A 23,141-nucleotide genomic window follows, 5' to 3' on the forward strand; every position below is an offset into this window, starting at 1 on the left:
CGGCTGAGCCGTTGTTGCTCCTAGACGTTTCCACTTCACAATAACCACACTTAGTTGACCGTGGCAACTCTAGCAGGGCAGAAATATGACGAACTGACTTCTTGGAAAGGTGGCATCCTATGATGGTGCCACGTTGAAAGTCACTGAGCTCTGGCAGTAGAATGTCCTTACTGAAATGTTTGTATGGAGATTGTGTGGCTGCGTACTCAAATTTATACACCTGTCAGCAACAGGTATGGCTGAATACACTAATTTGAACAGGTGTCCACATACTTGTGTGTATATATATATGATAGATATTTTTAACATTTCAATTTCTTATCCTTTACAGGCCCAGCTGGAGGGGTTCATTGCCCCCAAAAAGTGACCCCTTCATTCCACAAGTGATCTATAACTGGCAGATTTCAGATGTTCCAACACAGCATTATGTAATAAAAGTGTACTTCATAACCATAAAGCCTTGCGTTACTATAGCAGAAAAAAAAGACAATTTGTTCATATTCTTTATTTTATGATATGTATATTTGGAGAAGAAAAGTAATGTCACATGATGTTTTTTCCCCCAAAAGTGCAGTACATAACCTGGGTGCCAGTGCGTTTCTGCTCTCTAGCCAACTCCTTATGTAATTGTCATGCCACATTTGACAGTTCCATAAGGAGCTAGCAAAAGAATAAAAACAGACTGGCATCCAGGCTATGCAGTACAAGTGTACTTTTTTTGGGATGACAGACTAATCCTTTCACTTCGCAGGGAAGCTCCTTATTAGGTTAATGCGTCAAGCGATTAGGTTCATCAAAACCTAACTCACTCAATGCACCCTAACCCAAATCACTTTCCATCAAGATTACCAAGGGTAGGTACCAAGACACCTTAAAACAAGTCATTAAAACAAATACTTATTATAAATGTCCCAATTTGGTGTCTTGGACCCCAGACTAGCGCTTCAATCTCTTGGCTTTCTTGCCCTCACTGGGCGCCGTAGGAATCTTTCTGTTCTTGTTCTTGTTCTTGATGTTGTGTGTTTCGTAATAGCGCGTTCCAACTTTCTTCACCTTCTGAGCACGATCCGCTGCTCTCCTCTGCAGAGGGGGAGAGAGAGAGACGAGTGAGATTTTAGCTTGAGGAAAAACAGTGCCTTCATTCCATTAACAATAGCGGTAGGGGAGTGGCTTTCCATCAGAAGCATCCAGTCAAGATAGATGGGCCTGTTTGATGTCAAACAGCAGGGTAAGTGAACATGCAGTACCTGCTTGGATGTTAAACTTCTGTGTGGACGCGTGGGCTCCTCTGCCTCCTCGTTTTTCCTCTTCTTGCCGACCTGTGTTACAGCTGAGGTACAAAAGGTTGGCCAGTAAGTGGATGCTCCTTAGGCATGGAATTCATAAAACAGTTAATAGGACATACCCAATGGGGCGGCAGGTAGCCTAGTGGTTAGAGCGTTGGGCCAGTAACCGAAAGGATCGAATCCCCGAGCTGACAAGGTAAAAATCTGTTGTTCTGCCCCTGAGCAAGGCAGTTAACCCACTGTTCCCCAGGCGCCGAAGACGTGGATTACAATTTAAGGCAGCCCCCCCGCACCTCTCTGATTCAGAGGCGTTGGGTTAAATGTATAAGACATTTCAGTTAAAGGCATTCAGTTGTACAACTGACTAGGTATCCCCCTTTATATGGTTTGATTGCTTGTTTGGTGGTCAGTTTAACAGTGGTCTTTGGCCAAACACCTACTCTAATTATACATTTTATCTGCTGCTATCCATGAAGACTTGTGTAAAGGAAGGTGCATATTTTGCGAGAAGGCCCTTTTATTCTTTGATGGAATACATTTGGCGGATTAAAGGAAAATAAATCCCATGACTGAAACTTAAGTTGATCTCAGATCGAATGTCTGGAGGGAAGTTAACTTTTTTGTTACATGAGAGGGGAGGTTATGACCATCATGCTTTTAGGGAAAGAGGATCATTTTGTAAATGTATTATACTGCAAGTTTGACCAATTCCAGTCCTTTTCAATTGGAAATATTACAAAAAAAATTATCCATACGACAGATATCCGTCAGTGACAGAACTTTAACCCCTGCATTTGGGATGTCAGGTAAAAGGAAGGAAAATCACAAATAAGTTGAAATTAAGTTGTTACCTTTAGGTTGTGGTTTATTCCCCGCCTTCACTTTCATGTCTGTGAGCATTTTGTCAGAGAGCGCCTTCGGAATCCTGTACAAAAAAAGAAAAGTAGAAAGAGACGTCAATATAACCTCATTACTCCCTACACATCCAGAAGGTTTAGTCCCGTTGGAATTCGCTGAGCCGACAATGGAAAGCAAATTGGCCGCCGACGACTCTTATTTGACGTTGTTGAGCGAGGGGGCGTGAGCTGAAGTTCTCCAGCGAGAGAGACGGTAGGTGAGTGCGTGGAGCAAATCAACAAATGATAAAACCCCATCGATCAGACAGAACAGTATGAGCAACTGCCAAACATGTTTCACCTCAGGACCCAGGCACCCTTCATCTCTCTCCCTCTATGGCTTCGTCCCAAATGGCATCCTATTTCCTACATAGAGCACTACTTTTGTAGTAATTAAGCACATATTCAAAACAAGACTGAAATGATAAGTGGTGGGGAGAACTGAGAAGAATAAGACAAACCGGATGGCGGAGAAGCGCTTGAGTCTGGCCCGGTCCAGGAACTGCTTGTACTTCGCAATCTTCCCGTCCAGCTCGCGGATCGTCTCACGCGAACTCCTTTTTTCCTCCACCTTGGCAGGCTGACCGGCTGGGGTGGTGGCGGCAGCCTCGGCGTCTCCGGCTGCTGTCTCCCCATCCCCCTTCTCTTCATCTCCATTTTCCTCTTCCTCGCTATCCTTCTCCACGTCCGAGCCGGACAGGTCAGAGAAAGCGAGGTCGTCGGTCTGCACGGGGACCAGGTCTTCGTCGTTGAACTCGGGCGCCACGTTGATCTTGCCGAAATTCTGCCGGACATTGGAGAGGATCTTCTGCACCTGCTCATGTTTGTGTTTCTGCTGTTGCTGGGCCTCCTGCTCGGCCGACACTGCAGCCACCATCTCCTTGCTCTGCTCCTCTGTTGCTCCTTCTTCCTGTACACACTCTGTAGCTTCTGGTGCCCCCTCCACCGGCAGTTTATCCTTGCCCTGAAAACAACACACCAGTCAGTACAGTTTTCATAATCATGACTAGGTTTCGATTCTCCTGAAGTGTGCACTTGCACTCATTCGCATGGATTTAAAAGTGGAAACTACCTCCAGCCAATTCTTACACCAATCCAATTAAATCCACATTGGGGAGTGTGTGAAAGTGCACACTTCAGGAGAAAGGTAGAAAATCGGGATGCATGCAGACCATGTGTACATTTCAGATTGAGTGTACAATCTTGTTGCTCACCTGAGATGACCACAACGGAAATAAGACTTTGGGTTTTAGCCTCAATCATTTTAATGTATGCATTGTTGTACCTGGCTGGAGCAGCTTTATATCTATTTTTACATGTCAAATAAATCAAATAAAAAGATAACTTGAGCAAAGAAAGTCAATGTGACCATGCATGCACCCTTGGCAAGTCATTTTACATACATTTTACATGTAGCCAGAGGGTGGCAGACTATAACCAGAATATGTGCTAACATTACTATTGGGAATGTCTCTTTGTATTTGTATGCGAGACAGAGGGTTTTATTCCAGCCGTTCGTCCACCCCTCACCTCATGCTCTCCCTCACAGCCAGGGGGTTTCACGAAGAAGGGGATGCGTCCTCTCTGCCAGTCGTTCAGCACCATTTTGGAAACACAGGTAAGGTCTGGCTCACCCCCCTGCAACAGATCATGCATTAGGGAAACATGAGAAGAAAATCAAGTAGGAATAAACGGAGCATCCTTATATAGACCTTATGTGCCACCTGGATGGATGAGTTCCAAATAAGCTTTAGGGTCAAGTGTACAATTTCAAACTGATCAAGAAAAGGCCCATACAAAAACATAGTGTATGTTTAGGGAAGATCATTTTTACCACTGACCTACAGCTTCTCAAATACACAAAGATAAATCCTGAACATACAGGACTAATATATATTCTGACATTCAAATTCCATTGATCACAAAGAGTTATAAAGCTAATTGACACAGATGAAAGATCGTCAGAAATGAAGACAAGCAGCCCAGACAATGTAGCCCGGTGGTCTCAAATCTGCGCTGTCTTGCCAATCCCTACGGTCATTAGCATGCCAAACGACAACCATAGGAGTTGGCTATGAAGCACAAACAGATCTGGATCGACCAACAGCCTACAGTCAATGACCCTGGACTGTGACTTCAGCCCCCATTGATACACTCCAGGGTGATGTTAATTAAGTACCAAACAAGAAACAACTGACGAACAGGGAGGGACTATCTGGGCTTGTCCAATAAGAAACACTTTTTGTTTTCCGTTAAAATGTTTTGCTACGGTGTGCGCTAATTAATATGACCCAGGCAGTGACCTTGTGGAGTTTGCCCATGCGCATCGCCAGTTTCTCCAGGAAGTCCTCTGGGGAGCTCCAGGTGGGGATGCGGTACGTCTTCTGGATGTACTCAGGTTTGGCCCGCTCTAGCACCGCCGGGATATGCTCCTCCGGGTTACGGATCTTCTCCACTTGCACCTGGGAAACAGCAGTGAAGCGTACAATGATACACTTGTTAGGTTAGAAATGGTACAGGTATAGATATGGAAGTATACACAATTATCAGTGAGAAAGTTAGACACACAAATATCATACCCCCAAAACATGCTAACCTCTCACCATTACAACAACAGGGGAGGTTAGCATTTTTGGGAGGGGAGTATGCTATTTGTTCATCTAACTTTCTCACCCATCATTATTCACTAATCATTAAGGACTATCTGTAATCATGGTAGAATCCACATTAATATACAAGTGTTCAGAAACATTCAATTCACCATGAAAGTGACACCAAAATGATACATTATTTACCATTCATTTCTATTGGGTACAAAATAATCTGAAACGCAACTAAAACAAACAACAAATGCATCCAACAAGTTTGTAGTCACCAGCTTGATGAAATCACTGCATGCTAGGAATATGAGACCAAATACTCAACATCTGACTACTTTAATACACAAGTGAATTTGTCCCAATATTTTTGTTCAACTAAAATGGGGCACAAAAAGTACATTTCCAAACAGTTTACCCAGCATGGATGAAAATACCCTCAAATTAAATCTGATCGTCTGCACTTTAACCATTTCAAATCCAATGTGCTGGCGTACAGAGCCAAAACAAACAATTTTCCACCATCCCAATACTTTGAGCTCACTGTATAACCCTGCCCGCTCAAATAAAATATAATTAATGGTTGACTACAAAACAAAAACAACCATATAGATTATTGATGGAGAAAAATAATAACATACCACTCCTTTCAACACGATGTCGCTCTCGCTGTCATCAGAGGGGTAAACGACACCGGGGCAGTCGATGAGGAAGATGCGTCGCATCAGGGTGATGTACTGCCACACCTGGAAGAAGAGACCGGGCCCAAGATCAGCTAAGTCACAGGATCTATTGATTTTATACTCGGAGCACTTTCACAACATTTCACCGGTTTGGGACAATCACATTTGATAATGTAGCAGAAATGAAGACCCTAGTGCATCAACATAAACAAAACTGATCTTAAAAGTGGACAGACCATTCATTCAGAGCGTACTCCAGAACTGTCCACATGTACTTTGTCAGCCAAAAAGGTGAGTAGGACTAGCGAACAGCAAAAGCACTAGCTTATGTCAATCGACTATCCCCCATAGTACAAAAGTTGAACTATTGTATTCGGTGCAAGAAATAAATATTTCTCAATGTTCCATTAGCGGGAAAACACCATTATCAAAAGTGACCACAAATGCGATTATACATGTAATGCTTATATTAAATCTTGTCTTTACATATACTAAATAAAAAGGTGTGAAATTTGTTTAGATTTAGAATGGACCATTACCATGCACCTGTCTCGAAACAGGGGCAGGTGGAAAACAATACATGTCATCTAAGCTTAAATAGCAAATGGAAGACGCTTTTCCCGTGGTTCACTTTCATGCCAGACAGGTAGGCTATACTCCTGTTGCAAAGACAAGCAATGTGCTTAATATTAGGAAAGTTGAGAAATTAATATAGTAGGCCTAGCCTATAGAACACTGATGGGATCCTCCTCTTAATAGAAGCCATCACGCTGTTCTCACACAATTGCATAGCTTATAGAAATGTTGCGCAACATGAGCTCATGGGCTCTCATGGAGTGTTTGATTAGATTTTTTATCACATTTGCATTGATATCAAAGTGAATAGAGGGGACAATAGAGTGCTGAGTACCTGGCAGTTTGGTAGGCTACTAATGACCATCAGCAGCATCAGAGCTTGGAGAAGCCTAATTACCGTGACTAAACGGTCACATAGAATTTGACTGCCTTCATGACTCATAACCGCTGGTGTGGTGGTAATACGGTCACAGCCCTAAATCAGGCCTACCACCGTATCGTCGGGAAACTTAATGTGTTGATTCGTGCGTGGCCACTCAGTTGTGGGTGAACAGGGAGTACAGGAGGGGACTAAGCACACACCCAGAGAGCTGCCATGTTGAGGGTCAGAGAGGCAGATGTGTTGTTGCCAGTCAGGATCTAATTTAGGTCGTTTATCTACTTGCCCAGAGTCAGACGAACTCATGAATACCATTTTTATATGGCAGCGTGCAGTTTGGAGACTGAAGTTAGCTTAGCGCAATTGCTGGAAATCTCCCGGTACAGTAGCCAGCTCCTCTCAAAAGCAGGGAAATAGACATAACTACAGCAAAACTGGGTGGTTGGTCATTTATAGTCTTACAAATCTATACATAGTAATCAATATTTTATACATTTGTTAATTTCAATGATAATCATATGAAATGAGATTCTATCCACTTCCTCATTCTCTGACCAGTTGTTGTATAGAGATCGCAATGTTGTATTGGTCTCAATGACGCTGCCTGTGTGTTTACAGACGCCATAATGGGACAGAAAACATTACTAGCTCTATAAATCTCTATGCAACAACGGGGACACGAGGAAGTGGATAGAATCTCGTTTATGATTATCAGTGAAATGAACTAGATTTTTTAAATCCATGCTAGTTAAGGATACTATAGTTATCACGGTTCACATTGAATTTAGTAACTACAAAAAGGTAAGACGGTTGAATTTTAATTCTGGTGCCACTCTGCACATAGGCTTGTTAGCTAGCTAGCTCTGGTCTAGCTCTCAAACTCTAGGCGGCATTATGTGTAATGTAATGGAACCGCGTCATGATTAAGGGCTAGCTCTGGTCCAACGTTAGTTAAGCCAAATCTCTGAAATTCAAAGACATTCAAAGTTCCTTCATAGAAGCCACTCCTCTGTAGGTATGATTCTGTAGGCCAGATTCAGATAATGCATGTCATAAGAACAAGATTCCCAATTCCACTCGCATCGCGCACCCTACACTACACTTGTCTGTCTAATGCATGTACATAGTTTGCCTGCTCCATAGCAAGCGGTTCTATCCATTGGTGAAGTAATTTAAAGTTGAGGTAAATGGAAAAAAAGTATCGATTTCAGAGGTTTGAAAAGGAACAGAATGAAAAAAAAATATGGACGAAAACGATTGGAAAATAATTTCAGTTCCAACCCCTGGTAAGAAGGTATATTCCCCTGCTTTTGAGAGGAGCTGGCTACTGTACTGAGAATCACATTACTTTTCTCTTCTGCCTGAAAACCAATACTCATATCCCTATTTGGACGACGGAAGGAAATATTTGACAAGCTTTTTTACACAGAAACACAAACGCATTGCACATCATTTCAAACAACCGGGGCGAGAGAGAGCGAGAGAGAGGAGGGACAGCCCAATGCTGAACAACCTTGTTTGGCCACAAACAAATGCAGACAGACAGACGCTAGCAGCCTCTGGCAAGAGCCACCTTGCATTGGGCGATAAACTCTTGCTGGTTACACGCCGATCTGATAGATCCCAAAGGGGAGAAAAAAAAACTGATCTCTTTTGCACGCTCACAGTTCTGGCAACAGACGGCCAACTCCGATAGTATCACCCTCAGTGGGGTTTCCAGACCTCCAGATCCACCGTTTGGTTCCAAACAAGATAAACAGGTCCAGAGAGAGGAAATGAAGGATGAGGGTTATTGTTTTTCTTGCTTTTTGGCCACGTCTCTGCCAGGTATCAGACGTACACTACCGTTCAAAAGTTTGTGGTCACTTAGAAATGTCCTTGTTTTGGAAAGAAAAGCAAACATTTTGTCCATTAAAATAACATCAAATTGATCAGAAATACAGTGTAGACATTGTTAATGTTGTAAATTACTATTGTAGCTGGAAACGGCTGATTTATGGAATATCTACATAGTCGTACAGAGGCCCATTATCAGCAACTATCACTCCTGTGTTCCAATGGCACGTTGTGTTAGCTAATCCAAGTTTATCAATTTAAAAGGCTAATTGATCATTAGAAAACCCTTTTGCAATTATGTTGGCACAGCTGAAAACTGTTTTTCTGATTAAAGAAGCAATAAAACTGGCCTTCTTTAGACTAGTTGAGTATCTGAGCATCAGCATTTGTGGGTTCAATTACACATTCAAAATGGCCAGAAACAAAGTCCTTTCTTCTGAAACTCGTCAGTCTATTCTTGTTCTGAGAAATTAAGGCTATTCCATGCGAGAAATTGCCAAGAAACTGAAGATCTCGTACAACACTATGTACTACTCCCTTCACAGAACAGATCTGGCTCTTACCAGAATAGAAAGAGGAGTGGGAGGCCCCGGTGCTCAACTGAGCAAGAGGGCAAGTACATTAGAGTGTCTAGTTTGAGAAACAGATGCCTCACAAGTCCTCAACTGGCAGCTTCATTAAATAGTACCTACAAAACACCAGTCTCAAAATCAACAGTGAAGAGGCGACTACGGGATGCTGGCCTTCTAGGCAGAGTTGCAAAGAAAAAGCCATATCTCAGACTGGCCAATAAAAAGAAAAGATTAAGATGGGCAAAAGAACACAGACATTGGACAGAGGAAGATCGTAAAAAAGTGTTATGGACAGACAAATCTAAGTTTGAGGTATTCAGATCACAAGAACAACATTCGTGAGACGCAGAAAAAATGAAAAGATGCTGGAGGAGTGCTTGACGCCATCTGTCAAGCATGATGGAGGCAATGTGATGCTCTGGGGTGCTTTGGTGGTGGTAAAGTGGGAGATTTGTACAGGGTAAAAGGGATCTTGAAGAAGGAAGGCTATCAATCCATTTTGCAACGCCATGCCATACCCTGTTGACGGCGCTTAATTGGGGCCAATTTCCTTCTACAACAGCTCCAAACTATGCAAGAACTATTTAGGGAAGAAGCAGTCAGCTGGTATTCTGTCTATAATGGAGTGGCCAGCACTGTCATCGGATCTCAACCCTATTGAGCTGTTGTGGGAGCAGCTTGACTGTGTGGTACGTAAGAAATGCCCATCAAGCCAGTCCAACTTGTGTGAGGTGCTTCAGGAAGCACGGGGTGAAATCTCTTTAGATTACCTCAACGAAACTGACAACTAGAATGCCAAAGGTCTGCAAGGCTGTAATTGCTGAAAATGTAGGATTCTTTGACGAAAGCAAAGTTTGAAGGACACAATTATTATTTCAATTAAAAATCATTATTTATAACCTTGTCAACATCTTGACTATATTTCCTATTCATTTGACAAACTCATTTCATGTATGTTTTCATGGAAAACAAAGACATTTCTAAGTGACCCCAAACTTTTGAACGATAGCGTATAGTCGAGGCGAAAGGTTTAAATGCATATACTTCAGCACATCGTCGGGAAGTTACTTAGGCTATGAGTAGCACATTGATACACAAACAGTGCTGCCTGCAACATCCCATTTTGTGTGCTCTTTTAGCAATCAAGGGAATAGCGTGAGATTGTCCCCCCTGCATTGGCCTTTATTGAGATTACATGGACGTATGTAAATTGCTCATGACACCTCAGGTATCAATATGGGCTTATGTTCAAGTGTTTTTATTTTGAAGTTATTTTTGAGGGGAATGATACCATACCTTAGTCTCACCGGCGAGGGGTGCCACGTTGCAGACCTTCTTGGAGCGTAGCGTGTTGATAACAGAGCTCTTTCCCACGTTGGGGTAGCCGATGAATCCAACGCTGATCTGCTTCTTGTCTGTGTGGAGCTGAAGAGGCAAAACAAGTTAAAATAGCAGTTTCCTGAACAATAGTCTAAACTTTACACAGCACTTTGACGGAGGCCAATACTAATAAAACATGTGACCATGTAATCTAAAAAAGCTTGTTTTCACAGGAGAAAAATAGCTACTGGAAGCAGATAAGTCTACACCATGGATGAAAAATCTGTCAAAACCAAGAGGTATAAATATTAGTCTCCCCACTTTGTCCCGAAAGGTCAATTCTAACAGCCATTTATTTTAACCGTTTCTTTGCCTCGTTATCTCTCGGACATGTCTGTGAGCCGAGGCAAAAAACTTAAAACCGCTGGAGTGGGGCAAATGCCTAAAGAACTTCAGTTCACACACACACACACACACACACACACACACAAAGATCATGGAAACCTTAGTATGTTTTCTACTCAACACGGTTATCTTAAACCCAACAGAGAAAGTGTCAGCGATATACCTTTCAACTTGATTTATGTTAACTAAGCCTCCTCTGAGCATCTAAGGCCCTGTTTTATGGCCCGCGCATACCAAAAATAGCTTGGCAGCAGATGGGAGAACCTTGTGTGGAGCCGCACGCTCATAAGGGTGGTTAGAGTAGGGTGCCATGACAAAAGTTGTCCATTTGTACCAACCTCTGCCCCTTAGGGACCTACTTTTGACCAAATGGGGAGTTTAGTTCGGTCCGTGTGGAGTGGGAGACTCATGTGTGAGAAGACGGAACCTACCTTGCCAAACTGCCTGAGGAGTTGGATGAGGGAGCCCTTGCCGAACGAGTTGGTGAGGCTGGCATGGAAGGCCAGGGTGGGGTACTCTGCAGAGAGCACGGCTACCCAGCGTTTCTGGTTTGAAGACAAAACAAACAGACCTAAGTCAGACAGACATGTACATACATTTACTCTATGTGAAATTGTAATTAGTTTGCACAGCACGTGTGTCAGTATGAAAGGAAAGTGTGTAGATTGTAGCCTACAAACCAGGCAAATGTCAAACCCATCAAATATCCTGCAAGTACGCACGATTCAGTTGGCCGCGGAAAAATGTATGTCTAGAAATGTATCATTAGGGTAAGGCATCATCTTCTCTGATGCTGATGGAGTAAATAATATACTTCTGAGTGGGAATGAGGGCTGGTTACACAAGATTAGCACTGAAGAATAAGCCCATTTAACGACACAGGCACAATGTGTCATTTCAATTTAAGTCTGACATTCATTCATAATGTGTGCTTTACAAGTGATCCTCTAGTGTATTCTAATGGCACTGCAGCAAAATCCAGCAGCACATTATGAAAACGGTTGGCGCTGACACCATCGTTCCTGTTTTGGTGAACCCTGAATCCACACACACACGTTATTTGAGGCCACAGGCTATCATTTGTCAAGGTAGATCAAGCATGATCCGGGATTGAAAAAAAGGTTGACGATAACTACTTACATAAAACTCCTGAGAACATCAACTCCCTCCAGAAAACAATTGACATAGAAGGCATTGCCAGTCTTGCTCGTATATTAGTCTTTCGATCACACATTCACAGTTTTAGGGATTTTCACACTACTGAGCCAAACCAAACCGGACTGAGCTGGTTTGTTTCCCATCCATCATAGTTGCAGCAACCGTGTTGAAAAAGACAATGTGAAAAGAAACTCAGCTGAGTACAGTTTGGGCCGGCAAAATAGTGTGAATGGGGTACATGTGTAGGCTTGGCCAGGTGTGGACTCAAGTCACATGACTTGGACTCGAGACAGACTCAAACCACAAATTTGATGACCTGACAGAAAATAAACTTGAGACTTGACTTCGACCCTAAAGACTCAGGACTCGACTTAGACTTGAGACTGATAACTTGAAATTATCTGGGCAGGTTTTGTCACTACTCTCCATGCAGCCAGAGACCGCATTGCACTTGCAAAGAAACTGATTGCCTAGTGAAATGCACACTCGGCCCTCTGATTGGACCAGCAAAATGTCAAATCAACACAGGTCGGGCGCTACAGTTGCGCAGTGAAGTGTTTTATTTGGGGGGGGGGGGGGGGGGGGGGGTCACGAGTGTGAAATTAAATGGGGAAAATGCATAAATTCATACATATTTCAATAGGAATTTTTGTATTTATACCTTTGCTTATTCGATCTGATCACTAACCTAGGCCTACGGAATTGCATCATATTATTGTAATAATTTTGAAACTGCATAACGTGAGCTCGCGTGCATGTGTGGGTGGGAGCATCAAGCAACAATTACTAGCATAGCTGGTCTTTTGGCATGTCAAAATAGCTTGGGTTATAGCTTGAGTTATGAAGCGTGCATTAGGAATTTATTGCCAAATTAATTATTACATAATCAAAATAATGAAATGGGCTGTCTGGTAGCCTCAATAGATAGTCAAACGATTTTGTGACCGTAGGACTATTAGGGGGCGCTATTTTCACTTTGGGGAAAAAATCGTGCCCAAATTAAATGGCCTCGTACTCTGTTCTAGATCATACAATATGCATAGTATTATTACTATTGGATAGAAAACACTCTGAAGTTTCTAAAACTGTTTGAATTATATCTGTGAGTAAAACAGAACTCATTTGGCTGCAAACTTCCAAACAGGAAGTGAAAATTCTGAAAATGGGGCTCTGTCAGGGCCTGCCTATTCAACTGGCTTATATTTATGGATCTGTATGCACTTCATACACCTTCCACTAGATGTCAACAGGCAGTAGAATGTTGAATGGGGTGTCTAGCTTGATGTGAGACCGAATGAGAGCTTTTGGAGTGACAGGTCCGCTCTATTGGCAGTATTCAACTGCGCACCAGGGAACCCCACATTGTCTTCTGAAATGCGTTAGGTATACACGACGAAATGCTCCGGCTCGGATTTTATTGGATACATATGAGAAAAACACAAAGTTGGATTTTCAACCGAGTTTGACCAGTTTATTCGACGTTTATTGGGACTTTTGGAATTTTTCGTTCCATGCGCTAAGAGTTCTTGGACATGTGCGCTCCACATGGCTAGCCAAAGTTGCTAATTCGACAGAAGAAAGACATTCTAAAACAAAACAAACGATTTATTCTGGAACTAGGACTCCTTGCACTTCATTCTGATGGAAGATCATCAAAAGTAAGGGAATATTTATGATGTTATTTCGTATTTTTGTGGTTTGTGTTGGCTCCAACAAGGCGGAGAATTGTTGGGCGCTGTCTCACAATATTGCATGCTGTACGTTGTACTAAAGTTATTTTTTTTTTAAATCTAACACAGCGGTTGCATTAAGAACCAGTGTATCTTTCATTTGCTGTACAACATTTATTTTTTAGTAAAGTTTATGATGAGTTTTTTGGTTAGATTACGTGACTGTCCAAAATTTCTCCGGACAATTTGGTGCATTATGGCTACGTATTCACAATGTAAAACCACAATTTGTTCCTCTAAATATGCACATTTTCGAACAAAACATAAATGTATTGTATAACATGATGTTATAAGACTGTCATCTGATGAAGTTGTTCAAAGGTTAGTGATTAATTTTATCTCTATTTGTGGGTTTTGTGAAAGCTATGTTGGCGGTGAATAAATGGCGTTGTGTGTTTGGCTATTGTGGTGAGCTAATATAAATATATATTGTGTTTTCGCTGTAAAACATTTTAAAAATCGGAAATGATGACTGGATTCACAAGATGTTTATCTTACATTTGCTGTATTGGACTTGTGATTTCATGAAATTATATTATATGATATCCCTGTGGCACTAGGCTAGGCTAGTCAGCTTTTTTGATGAGGAGGATCCTGGATCCGGGAGGGTGACTCGTTAGAGGTTAAAAAAAGGTTCTATCTGCACAAAGCATAGTTCTGAGATATTGAGCATCAATTTTCACATCCCAGATATCAGAACTGTTTTGTAGTGAATCATGTTGTCAAACCCATTAAGGTCCTCACCATAAAAAGGTACCAAAAGTACAGAGTATCAAAATCCTGCGACATTTGTTAATAATAAAATTTTGTGGGTGGGGTGGGGGTGGGTGCAATTGCAGATAGAACCTTATAGCTCTGAAATGTCAATCTGGATTCAGCCACAAGTTTGACACTTCTTCTATGTTCAGTTTTTAAGAAGTCTTCAGCTATTTGAATACATAAATTATAGAATAGCACTGTTTTACCAAAATAGAAAACAAATACATTTCTTAATGTATTATGATCAGACAAATTACTGTTTTCACTGAACAACAATGTGAAATGTAATTAAAAGATTTGACACCGTTTTTTGCTTGCGTGCCATTATTGCTGGTTAGACTAGCCTAAACCATACTTTAAGGGAGATGGCAAAGACATGTGTTCTGATTGGTCTGCATTTGTTCAGGCTTGTGATTGGCGTGCAGATAGAACTTCCTAGTTTATTTTTCACTTAAAATTAACTTTTTCAAAAATCTAACTTTACAGACATGAAAAACATCTAAAAGTTATATTTTTGATGTAATTTTTTTTTATCTGATATAACCTCATGTCCCATGTACAGATTTTTTTTACTTGACTTGCTCAGAATGCATGACTTGGATTTGAGACTCGGCCCTTGTGACTTGAGATTTGCTTGCGACTCGAATAATAGTGACTTGGTCTCACCTCTGGGCTCGGCCCTAATTGATGTGCTCTCTGTCACCTGGAGCTGTAGGGCGAGGATAACTGATGCCATCTATATGGATGTATGATCTGTGTTTTTTAAATCTTTATTTAACTAGGCCAGTCAGTTAAGAACAAATTCTTATTTACAATGATAGCCAAACCCGGACGACGCTGGGCCACTTGCGCACCGCCCTATTGGACTCCTAATCACGGCAAGTTGTGATACAGCCTAGAATACAACCAGGGTCTGTAGTGATGCTTCTAGCACTGAGATGCAGTGCCTTGGACCGCTGTGCCACTCGGGAGCGCCCAAAAAATGGTGTCAGAAGTGGGAAGTGAGTCAGAAGTGGTAACTCATATCTGTACAGGGGGAACACTGAATTACTCTATGCAATGGGGTTATTGTCATCAGGAATTCTGTCTTACTTACAATGGTCTCATACCCCACACAAGCCTTTAAATGCTGTGACATCCTGTGGAGATTGGGCCTTGGTGATCAGGTTACCAAAAACCTGGTATCGTTTGATTGGTCAATTGTAGTTGTTTTTAGGTTGAAAAGGTTACACCTCAGAGGGTATCAATGGACTCAAGGTCTGTTCGCTCTCTTATCCTGTATCCAGTCCATGGAGCAAAGTTGTATGATCAATTCTCATTTCCTAGGCTTCTAGGTCTTATAAGGCATATTTGTTCATGCTTTGTCTTGAAAGCTAAGGTTAACCTGTTAAGGCTAGGGGGTGCTGTTGTCACTATTTATGGAAATCGTGTAATTTTTGAAACGGCTTCCTACAAACTTCTTGATCGTACAATATGCATATTATTATTATTATTGGATAGAAAACAGTCTATAGTTTCTATAGCCATTGAAATTTTGTCTCTAAGTGGAACAGAACTCATTCTACAGCAATTTCCCTGACATGGAGTCAGATTTCACACATTTTGGCCCCTGTTCTGGAGTCAGTTTTAAGGCCACTGTTATTCCTATTAGTATACGGACACTGCTTACGTCTTCCCCTGGATGCCTTTACGTGATGACGCTTTGAATGGTATCGATTGCCCAATCACAGCCACTATAAATGAAAAAAATCCTGTAGGTAGGACCTCTTTTCTAGGTGCGTCATGCGGAGGATACCGACCTACTGTTTTTCCTAGCATTAGTGTAGCCTGTTATATTTCTCCGGTCATATTTTTACTCGTTATAGGAGTTAAAAACATCATAAGGTAGTTAATTTAAAGCGTTTTATAGCAATTTATATCCGTTTAGTGCGATTTTGGGACATTTATTTCTGAGCCACTGTGAATCTCTGGGCACCGTTCCAGTTCATGCCGAACGCAATGTGCATTTCTGCATGGCAAGAGGACAGCTTTCGACCAAAAGACGATTAGACCCAAGAAAGGATTCTTTGCCCAAGATTCTGATGGAAGAACAGCTCAAAGTAGGAACAATTTATTATGATAAATCGTGTTTCTGTCGAAAAATGTTAGTGGCTTAGGACGCCATCTTTTTTGACGTAGCTTCGCTTGGCGCAAACTGTATTGAAAAGTAAGGATAATTTAAAAAATGTAATTCCGCGATTGTATTAAGAATTAAATTGTCTATCAATCGCTGTCCACCCTATATTTTTTAGTCACGTTTATGAGTATTTATGTATACGACTAGATCACTGTCTAATATGGCGCACGGCATTTTCTGACCAGCTCGGCTACTTTTCTCATTGTATAACCACGATTTTGGTGGCTAAATATCCACATTTTCGAACAAACTGTATATGTATGTTGTAATATGATGTTACAGGAGTGTCATCTGAAGAATTCTGAGAAGGTTAGTGAAAAAATTAATATCTTTTGGCGATGTTGACGTTATCGCGCTCTTTGGCTAGAATCAATGCTGGGGTAACGTTTGCATATGTGGTATGCTAATATAACGATTTATTGTGTTTTCGCTGTAAGACACTTAGAAAATCTGAAATATTGTCTGTATTCACAGGATCTGTGTCTTTCGATTAGTGTATGCTGTGTATTTTTACGAAATGTTTTATGATTAGTAATTAGGTAAGACACGTTGCTCTATCTATTTATTCTAGTCGATTTGTGACGGTGGGTGCAATTGTAAACTACGATATCTACCTGAAATATTCACATTTTTCTAACAAAACCTATCCTATACCATAAATATGTTATCAGACTGTCATCTGAGGAGGTTTTTTCTTGGTTAGTGGCTATCAATATCTTAGTTTAGCCGAATTGGTGATAGCTAGTGGTGTTGGTGGACAAAGAAAAAATGGTCTCTTTTGCTAAGGTGTTTACCTAATAGATTTACATATTGTGTCTTCCCTGTAAAACATTTTAAAAATCGGACATGTTGGCTGGATTCACACGATCTGTATCTTTCATTAGCTGTATTGGACTTGTTAATGTGTGAAAGTTAAATATTTAAAAAAAAATTTTTTTTTGAATTTCGCGCCCTGGCTTTTCAGTGGGGGGGGGGGGGGTCCTAGACAGGTCCTAGACAGGTTAAGATCTATGCGCTTGGAATAATGCCTTGTAATGCTTGCAACTTAAGCTTCATGCCTCATTTTACAAAGTCATTAAATACACTTCTATTTAGAACTCCATTATCAGACATTTCTTGATTGACTTTAACTCAAACGTAGTCTCATGCATATTGCCATTTATCTTTTGGAGTCAGAAACATATTTTAATAGGCTAATTGCTTAGTTTTATTATGAGACGTACGGGAGGCGTATATACACACACAGAACAAAAATATCAACGAAACATGCAACAATTTCAAAGATCTTACTGAGTTACAGTTCCTATAAGGAAATCAGTCATTTAAAATACATTCATTAGGCCCTAATCTATGGATTTCACATGACTGGGAATACAGATATGCATCTGCTGGTCACAGATACCTTAAAAAAAGGTAGGGGGCTGGATTAGAAAAACAGTCAGTATCTGGTGTGATCACCATTTGCCTCATGCAGCACGACACATCTCCTTAGCATAGAGTTGATCAGGCTGTTGATTGTGGCCTGTCGAATGTTGTTCCACTCCTCTTCAATGGCTGTGAGAAGTTGCTGGATATTGGCGGGAACTGGAACAGGCTGTCGTACACGTCGATCCAGAGCATCCCAAACATTCTCAATTGGTAACATGTCTGGTGAGTATGCAGGCCTTGGAAGAACTGGGACATTTTCAGCTTCCAGGAATTGTGTACAGATCCTTGCGACATGGGGCCGTGCATTATCATGCTGAAACATGAGTTGATGGCGGCGGATGAATTCCACGACAACGGACCTCAGGATCTTGTCATCGTATCTCCGCGCATTCAAATTACCATCAATAAAATGCAATTGTGTTCGTTGTCCATAGCTTATGCCTTGCCTTGCCCATACCACAACCCCACCACGGGGCACTCTGTTCACAACGTTGACATCAGCAAACCTCTCGCCCAAACACGCGGTCTGCCATCTGCCTGGTACAATTGAAACCGGGATTCTTCCCTGAAGAGCACACTTTTCCATCGTGACAGTGGCCATCAAAGGTAAGCATTTGCCCATTGAAGTCGGTTACGACACTGAAAAGCAGTCAGGTCAAGACCCTGGTGAGGACGACGAGCACGCAGAGGAGCTTCCCTGAGACGGTTTCTGACAGTTTGTTCAGAAATTCTTTGGTTGTGCAAACCCAGTTTCATCAGCTGTCTGGGTGTCTCAGATGATCCCGCAGTTGAAAAAGCCAGATGTGGAGGTCCTCGGCGTGGTTACACGTGGTATGCGGTTGTGAGGCAAGTTGGACTTACTGCTAAATTCGCAAATGATTTGGGAAGCAGCTTATGGTAGAAAAATTAACATTCAATGCTCTGGCAACAGCTCTGGTGGACATTCCTGCATTCAGCATGCCAATTTGCATCTCCCTCAAAACTTGAGATATCTGTAGCATTGTGTTGTGTGACAAAACTGCACATTTAAGATGGGCCTTTAACAGTGTGCGGGCCTTCTTTTTTACTGGCTTTGTATTGTTCCCAGCACAAGGTGCACCTGTGTAATGATCATGCTGTTTAATGAGCTTCTAGATAATCCATCCTCCTGACAGGTGTGGCATATCTTGGCAAAAAATACATGCTAACAAGAATGTAAACACATTTGTGCACAAACTTTGAGCGTATGGAACATTTCTGGGCTCTTATTTCAGCTCATGAAACATGGGACCAACACTTTACATATTGCACTGATATTTTTGTTCAGTGTAATACTCATATACGATAATTATTGCCACACTACATGTGTATTTGTCTCAGGATAAAGTTAAGGGGTCTCTTACCGTGACCCAGGTGGGGATGAGGTCGCACTTGTTGAGCACGAAGATCAGGTGCTTCCAAGGCTTCTCCTTCCTCATGTAGGTCTCGATGCTCTGCGAGCGCGTACCCATGGGGTCGCGGGCATCCAGCACCTGTATGATGACGTCTGACGAGTCTATCACCTGCGAGTTAAGGAGTGAGATTGAGAGAGGAAGCAGAGTCAGGGTTTGAGAGTTCTTAGTTGATCTAAAATCACTATACTTCAGGGATGCAAACTGATGAAGGCCCCAAAATGTGCCTATTTTCAGAACGAGGTTGTTACAATACCAACATTTTACAAACACTTCTACTCAATACAACACAATTTCAACTTCATACTTCACACGGTATAATAGAAAAGGCTAAGGCAGAAAATAGCTGATTTGCTCATATTTAAAGGCCTCAATGTAGTAAGAAATATAAACGCATAATGATCCTCTCTCCCGCTCACTCATTCACACACTCCTCCCAAAAGTTGGGCACCAACCAGAATTTAAGGAACACCAGAAAAATACATTTCTATTCAGATTTAGCTTAGAATTACATTGATTAGGCATATGCAGCCTACCTTTGAAGCATCTCTTTGAGTGGGCCATCTATCCCTATTCCGTTATCCCCGTACCCGCCAAATGTTTGCATAACCATGGTACCATGTTGTTAGCTAACATGACTAAACAAGGTTGCTTGTTATCAAACCAAAAACGTGCGGCCCAGGAGTAGTTTAAAAACAGCCCGCGACATGGTTTATAAAATTACAGAACATTAGCGCCAATTTGCAGTAGAAAGTGGTTTGGGTTTGAAACTTCATTTTCAGTGATGTAAAGGTACAAGCATGACTGTCACTGTGCTCCATTTTCCCTCTATGGCAGTGACTCCGAGGCTGCATGACAACAAAGCTTAGTCAGGACAAAGCAGGCCAGTCTTACAGGTGAAATGAAAAGACGCGTATCCACTTCGCTCGCGTGTTCAACCCCATCACTGCCTGCACACCCCAGCTCGCCATCAAGGCTAAATAAAAAAATAAAAAATAACTGATAGAGATAAACAGAAAGAACAGAGGGAGAAAAGCAACTGAGTAGACTAATGGATAGTTAGGGGATGTGGGATGGCTGGTCACAGCTGTCACACGTCATTTTATTGGATGAAGAGTTCTGTTATGCCATATCAGACATCCCGCTCTGAACTTTGATATTCTATTTGTAGGAAGCGTAGGGACGCATTCTGTCATTAACTTCGATATGAGAAAGATACAGCGGCAAGTTCGCAACCCTGATACCTGCACCGTACGTAGTCTCTATTAGGAAAGACCAAGGTGAACTATAATAAACATTCCTATATCAATCCGATAGAAAGATGCTGTACCTTGTAGAGTTCTCCCCAAATCCTCTTCGACTGGCCCTTCTTGAAGATCTCCTCACGAGCTTCCGCTCTGTGTGTAGATAACATACAGTTCAACAGGTGCGCACACCCTAACAATAACCACAGACTGGAACCGCTCATTTGGTCTGACACAGTCAAAACCTAGGCTATATTATCAAAACAAAGAAAATGATGGAGTATCAATCATGGAATTGGGGTAGTAGTAAATAGAAAACGGTTAGTAGTTATTGGTAGACATTGAATACCTGAAAAAGCACAGTACTGTTTGAAGGCATTGTCACTGTCAGTCAAAGTGACATCAGTGACAGAATTAACGGTGCCAAAGTGACAGGAGCTACTGCACTTACCTGACCCCGTCGTCCTCTGTGACCAGGTCGCGGTCCTTCTCAGCGCTGTAGGTCTGTGCCGAGACCTCGGCCTGTTCTGCCAGGTCCTTCATGTCTCCCACCATCAGGTTGGGTCGTTTACGCTGCGCCTTGGGCCCGAACGTGGTCTCAAAGCCCTCGGTGTCCAGGATGTGTACCTTAGAGTTCTGCAGAAGATGGTGGCCAAGGGGAGGAAATGGGGAGAGATAATTTAGACAAAATTGCTTGACATACACTGCATTGGTTAAATAACAGAAGGAGAAAAATGGTCTTTTGCAATCTATTTGACAGGCTATTCTATCACAGCTGCTTCCAAAGGAGAGAAGCGGCAGGAGGGAGACATTCAGAAGACAGACAAGGGGAAGACTACAATAGATGTGAAAGACGGATGTGGAAATGTGGGACGATAGAGGCAATTACATCTGTGCTGTACTCTCTTATTATGGTTTTCAGTGGGTGTCTGAGCTCTACAACCACAAGTGTCCTCAAAACATAATGTCTGCAAGTTGTTCAGCTGCCTTACAGACAAACCACAACCCAGGGGGCTGGAGAAAAGCAGCTCTGTGCTCGCACAACAGATTTATGGCCGCCTGCGTTGTATAGTGCGGCTATAGTGTGGCTTTGTAATGCTGCACGCAATGCAAAATAAATGCTTCCACTAAAGCAACAGCTTATTTCTCGCACTGCGAAGAAACAAGCAGAATAAAAACCCAACGGCTTGGAGGTGGTTACAGCTGGAACAAAACTCTTGGGTGGAACAGTAGTGGAGAGAAAGAACAGTGATGTAGAATTCCATGTGTGTTCCGTGTGAGGTATATGTTAGGTTATAATTAGTTGGTGCAAACCGCAAAGCTTTATGCGACGGCGCTGTGGCCATGTTCCAGGGGTTCCACCAATAAACAACGGTGGAGAACAAACACAACACGCAGAACCCCAAGTATGCAGTGAAACTGTCAATAAACTGCATTGTCTGAGCCAGATCTGATTAGGAGTTAAATTACCCCCCAACACAGCCGTAAAAGGAAGCCTTAGTCCTATTCCAACATGGAGAGAGAGAGAGAGAGAGAAAACAAAACAGTTTATGGATCTTGTCAAAAGCAATGATGTTTAAAATTTCAGCTTCACTATGACCATCCGCCAGGATGTTTGAGGGTGTTCTTTCTAAAACTATGCGTCTATCACCTCCCGTTTCATTCTTCCACCCCTTCTGGTCTTTTTTTTGCAGTATTCTATTGCTAGCCCTGGCTTTTAAAATTAGAATCTAACAGTAAATGACATTTTTTTTTTTTTTCTTGAGGGGGGGCAAAAACTCAAAATACGCGTTAACGACTGAAGACAGAAACTATGGTGAAAACATCACCATAAAATAGGAGACCTGACAAAGACCTTTCTGCCAACAAACAGTGAAGATCAGGAACAGATCAAAAGATAGAGTACCAAAATTGGCATCCAATTAAAAATGATTTATGCAACATACCTGGACTTGCTCACATTGCTTTGGCATGGGGCTCAATTCCCAAAATGGCTTAAGACATAAAATGGCAAGAGAAGGAAGGAGGAGTGGGGAAAGGAGGGAGAGTAAAAAAAAAAGGAAAAGGCCATTCATCTCCAACAGCTTTGAGCATCTTGAAAGGTCTTACACGCATATGGAGCCATTTAGAGGGAAAAGAACACTGAAACTCAGTCAACAACAATGTTCAGAGAGAACATGAAGAACTGGACAGAAGTGTTGCTTGGAGACTTTTGGGGCATTTTTTGGGGGGGCTGGGCGAAATGGACAATAAGTCAAATTGTGATAAATTTGACCATGTTCCTCGATAACAAATACAAGGACATTCACTGCACATTAGTGGCAGGGCTCTGGACAATTACCCAGGGCCAAGTAAGACAGAGATGGTAGACTTTGATTCAAAAAAGCTATTATTTCATCTAACATATACAGGGAATGCATGATTGATATTTTGATGTGAAACCTGTCAAAATAGGACCCAGAATTATCAGACTTATTTTTTGCTCTTCAGAGAATTTGACATCTTTGTGCATATTGGCCTATAAGCGATAATACTCACATCCTAAGGAAGGAAGGAGGGTACTCAGAACATTTAGCTAGATTGATAACTAAAAATATGATAGTGTTTCTATATAGCCATGTAGGATAATTGATTAATCCATTAGTAAAATGTGGGCTAATGTCCCT

At 41.8% G+C, this 23,141-nt stretch overlaps 1 protein-coding gene across 1 annotated transcript in view; it reads right to left on the bottom strand.

Moving 5' to 3' along the window:
• Positions 1-489: 489 nt before the first annotated feature.
• The window catches only part of LOC120048330 (nucleolar GTP-binding protein 2-like), a 29,226-nt gene continuing 6,574 nt past the window's right edge, over positions 490-23,141 (bottom strand). The window contains exons 5-16 of the mRNA XM_038994222.1: positions 20,927-21,111; positions 20,562-20,628; positions 19,184-19,342; positions 10,982-11,095; positions 10,122-10,250; positions 5,421-5,525; positions 4,486-4,644; positions 3,713-3,820; positions 2,644-3,146; positions 2,138-2,211; positions 1,248-1,330; positions 490-1,080 (exon numbers count right to left, since the gene is read on the bottom strand). Coding sequence (XP_038850150.1) covers positions 937-1,080; positions 1,248-1,330; positions 2,138-2,211; positions 2,644-3,146; positions 3,713-3,820; positions 4,486-4,644; positions 5,421-5,525; positions 10,122-10,250; positions 10,982-11,095; positions 19,184-19,342; positions 20,562-20,628; positions 20,927-21,111 — 1,830 coding nt within the window. The 3' untranslated portion in view covers positions 490-936. The remainder of the gene's footprint in view (positions 1,081-1,247; positions 1,331-2,137; positions 2,212-2,643; positions 3,147-3,712; positions 3,821-4,485; positions 4,645-5,420; positions 5,526-10,121; positions 10,251-10,981; positions 11,096-19,183; positions 19,343-20,561; positions 20,629-20,926; positions 21,112-23,141) is intronic.

Source organism: Salvelinus namaycush, chromosome 5 (genome assembly GCF_016432855.1).
Source record: "Salvelinus namaycush isolate Seneca chromosome 5, SaNama_1.0, whole genome shotgun sequence".
Taxonomy (NCBI): domain Eukaryota; kingdom Metazoa; phylum Chordata; class Actinopteri; order Salmoniformes; family Salmonidae; genus Salvelinus; species Salvelinus namaycush.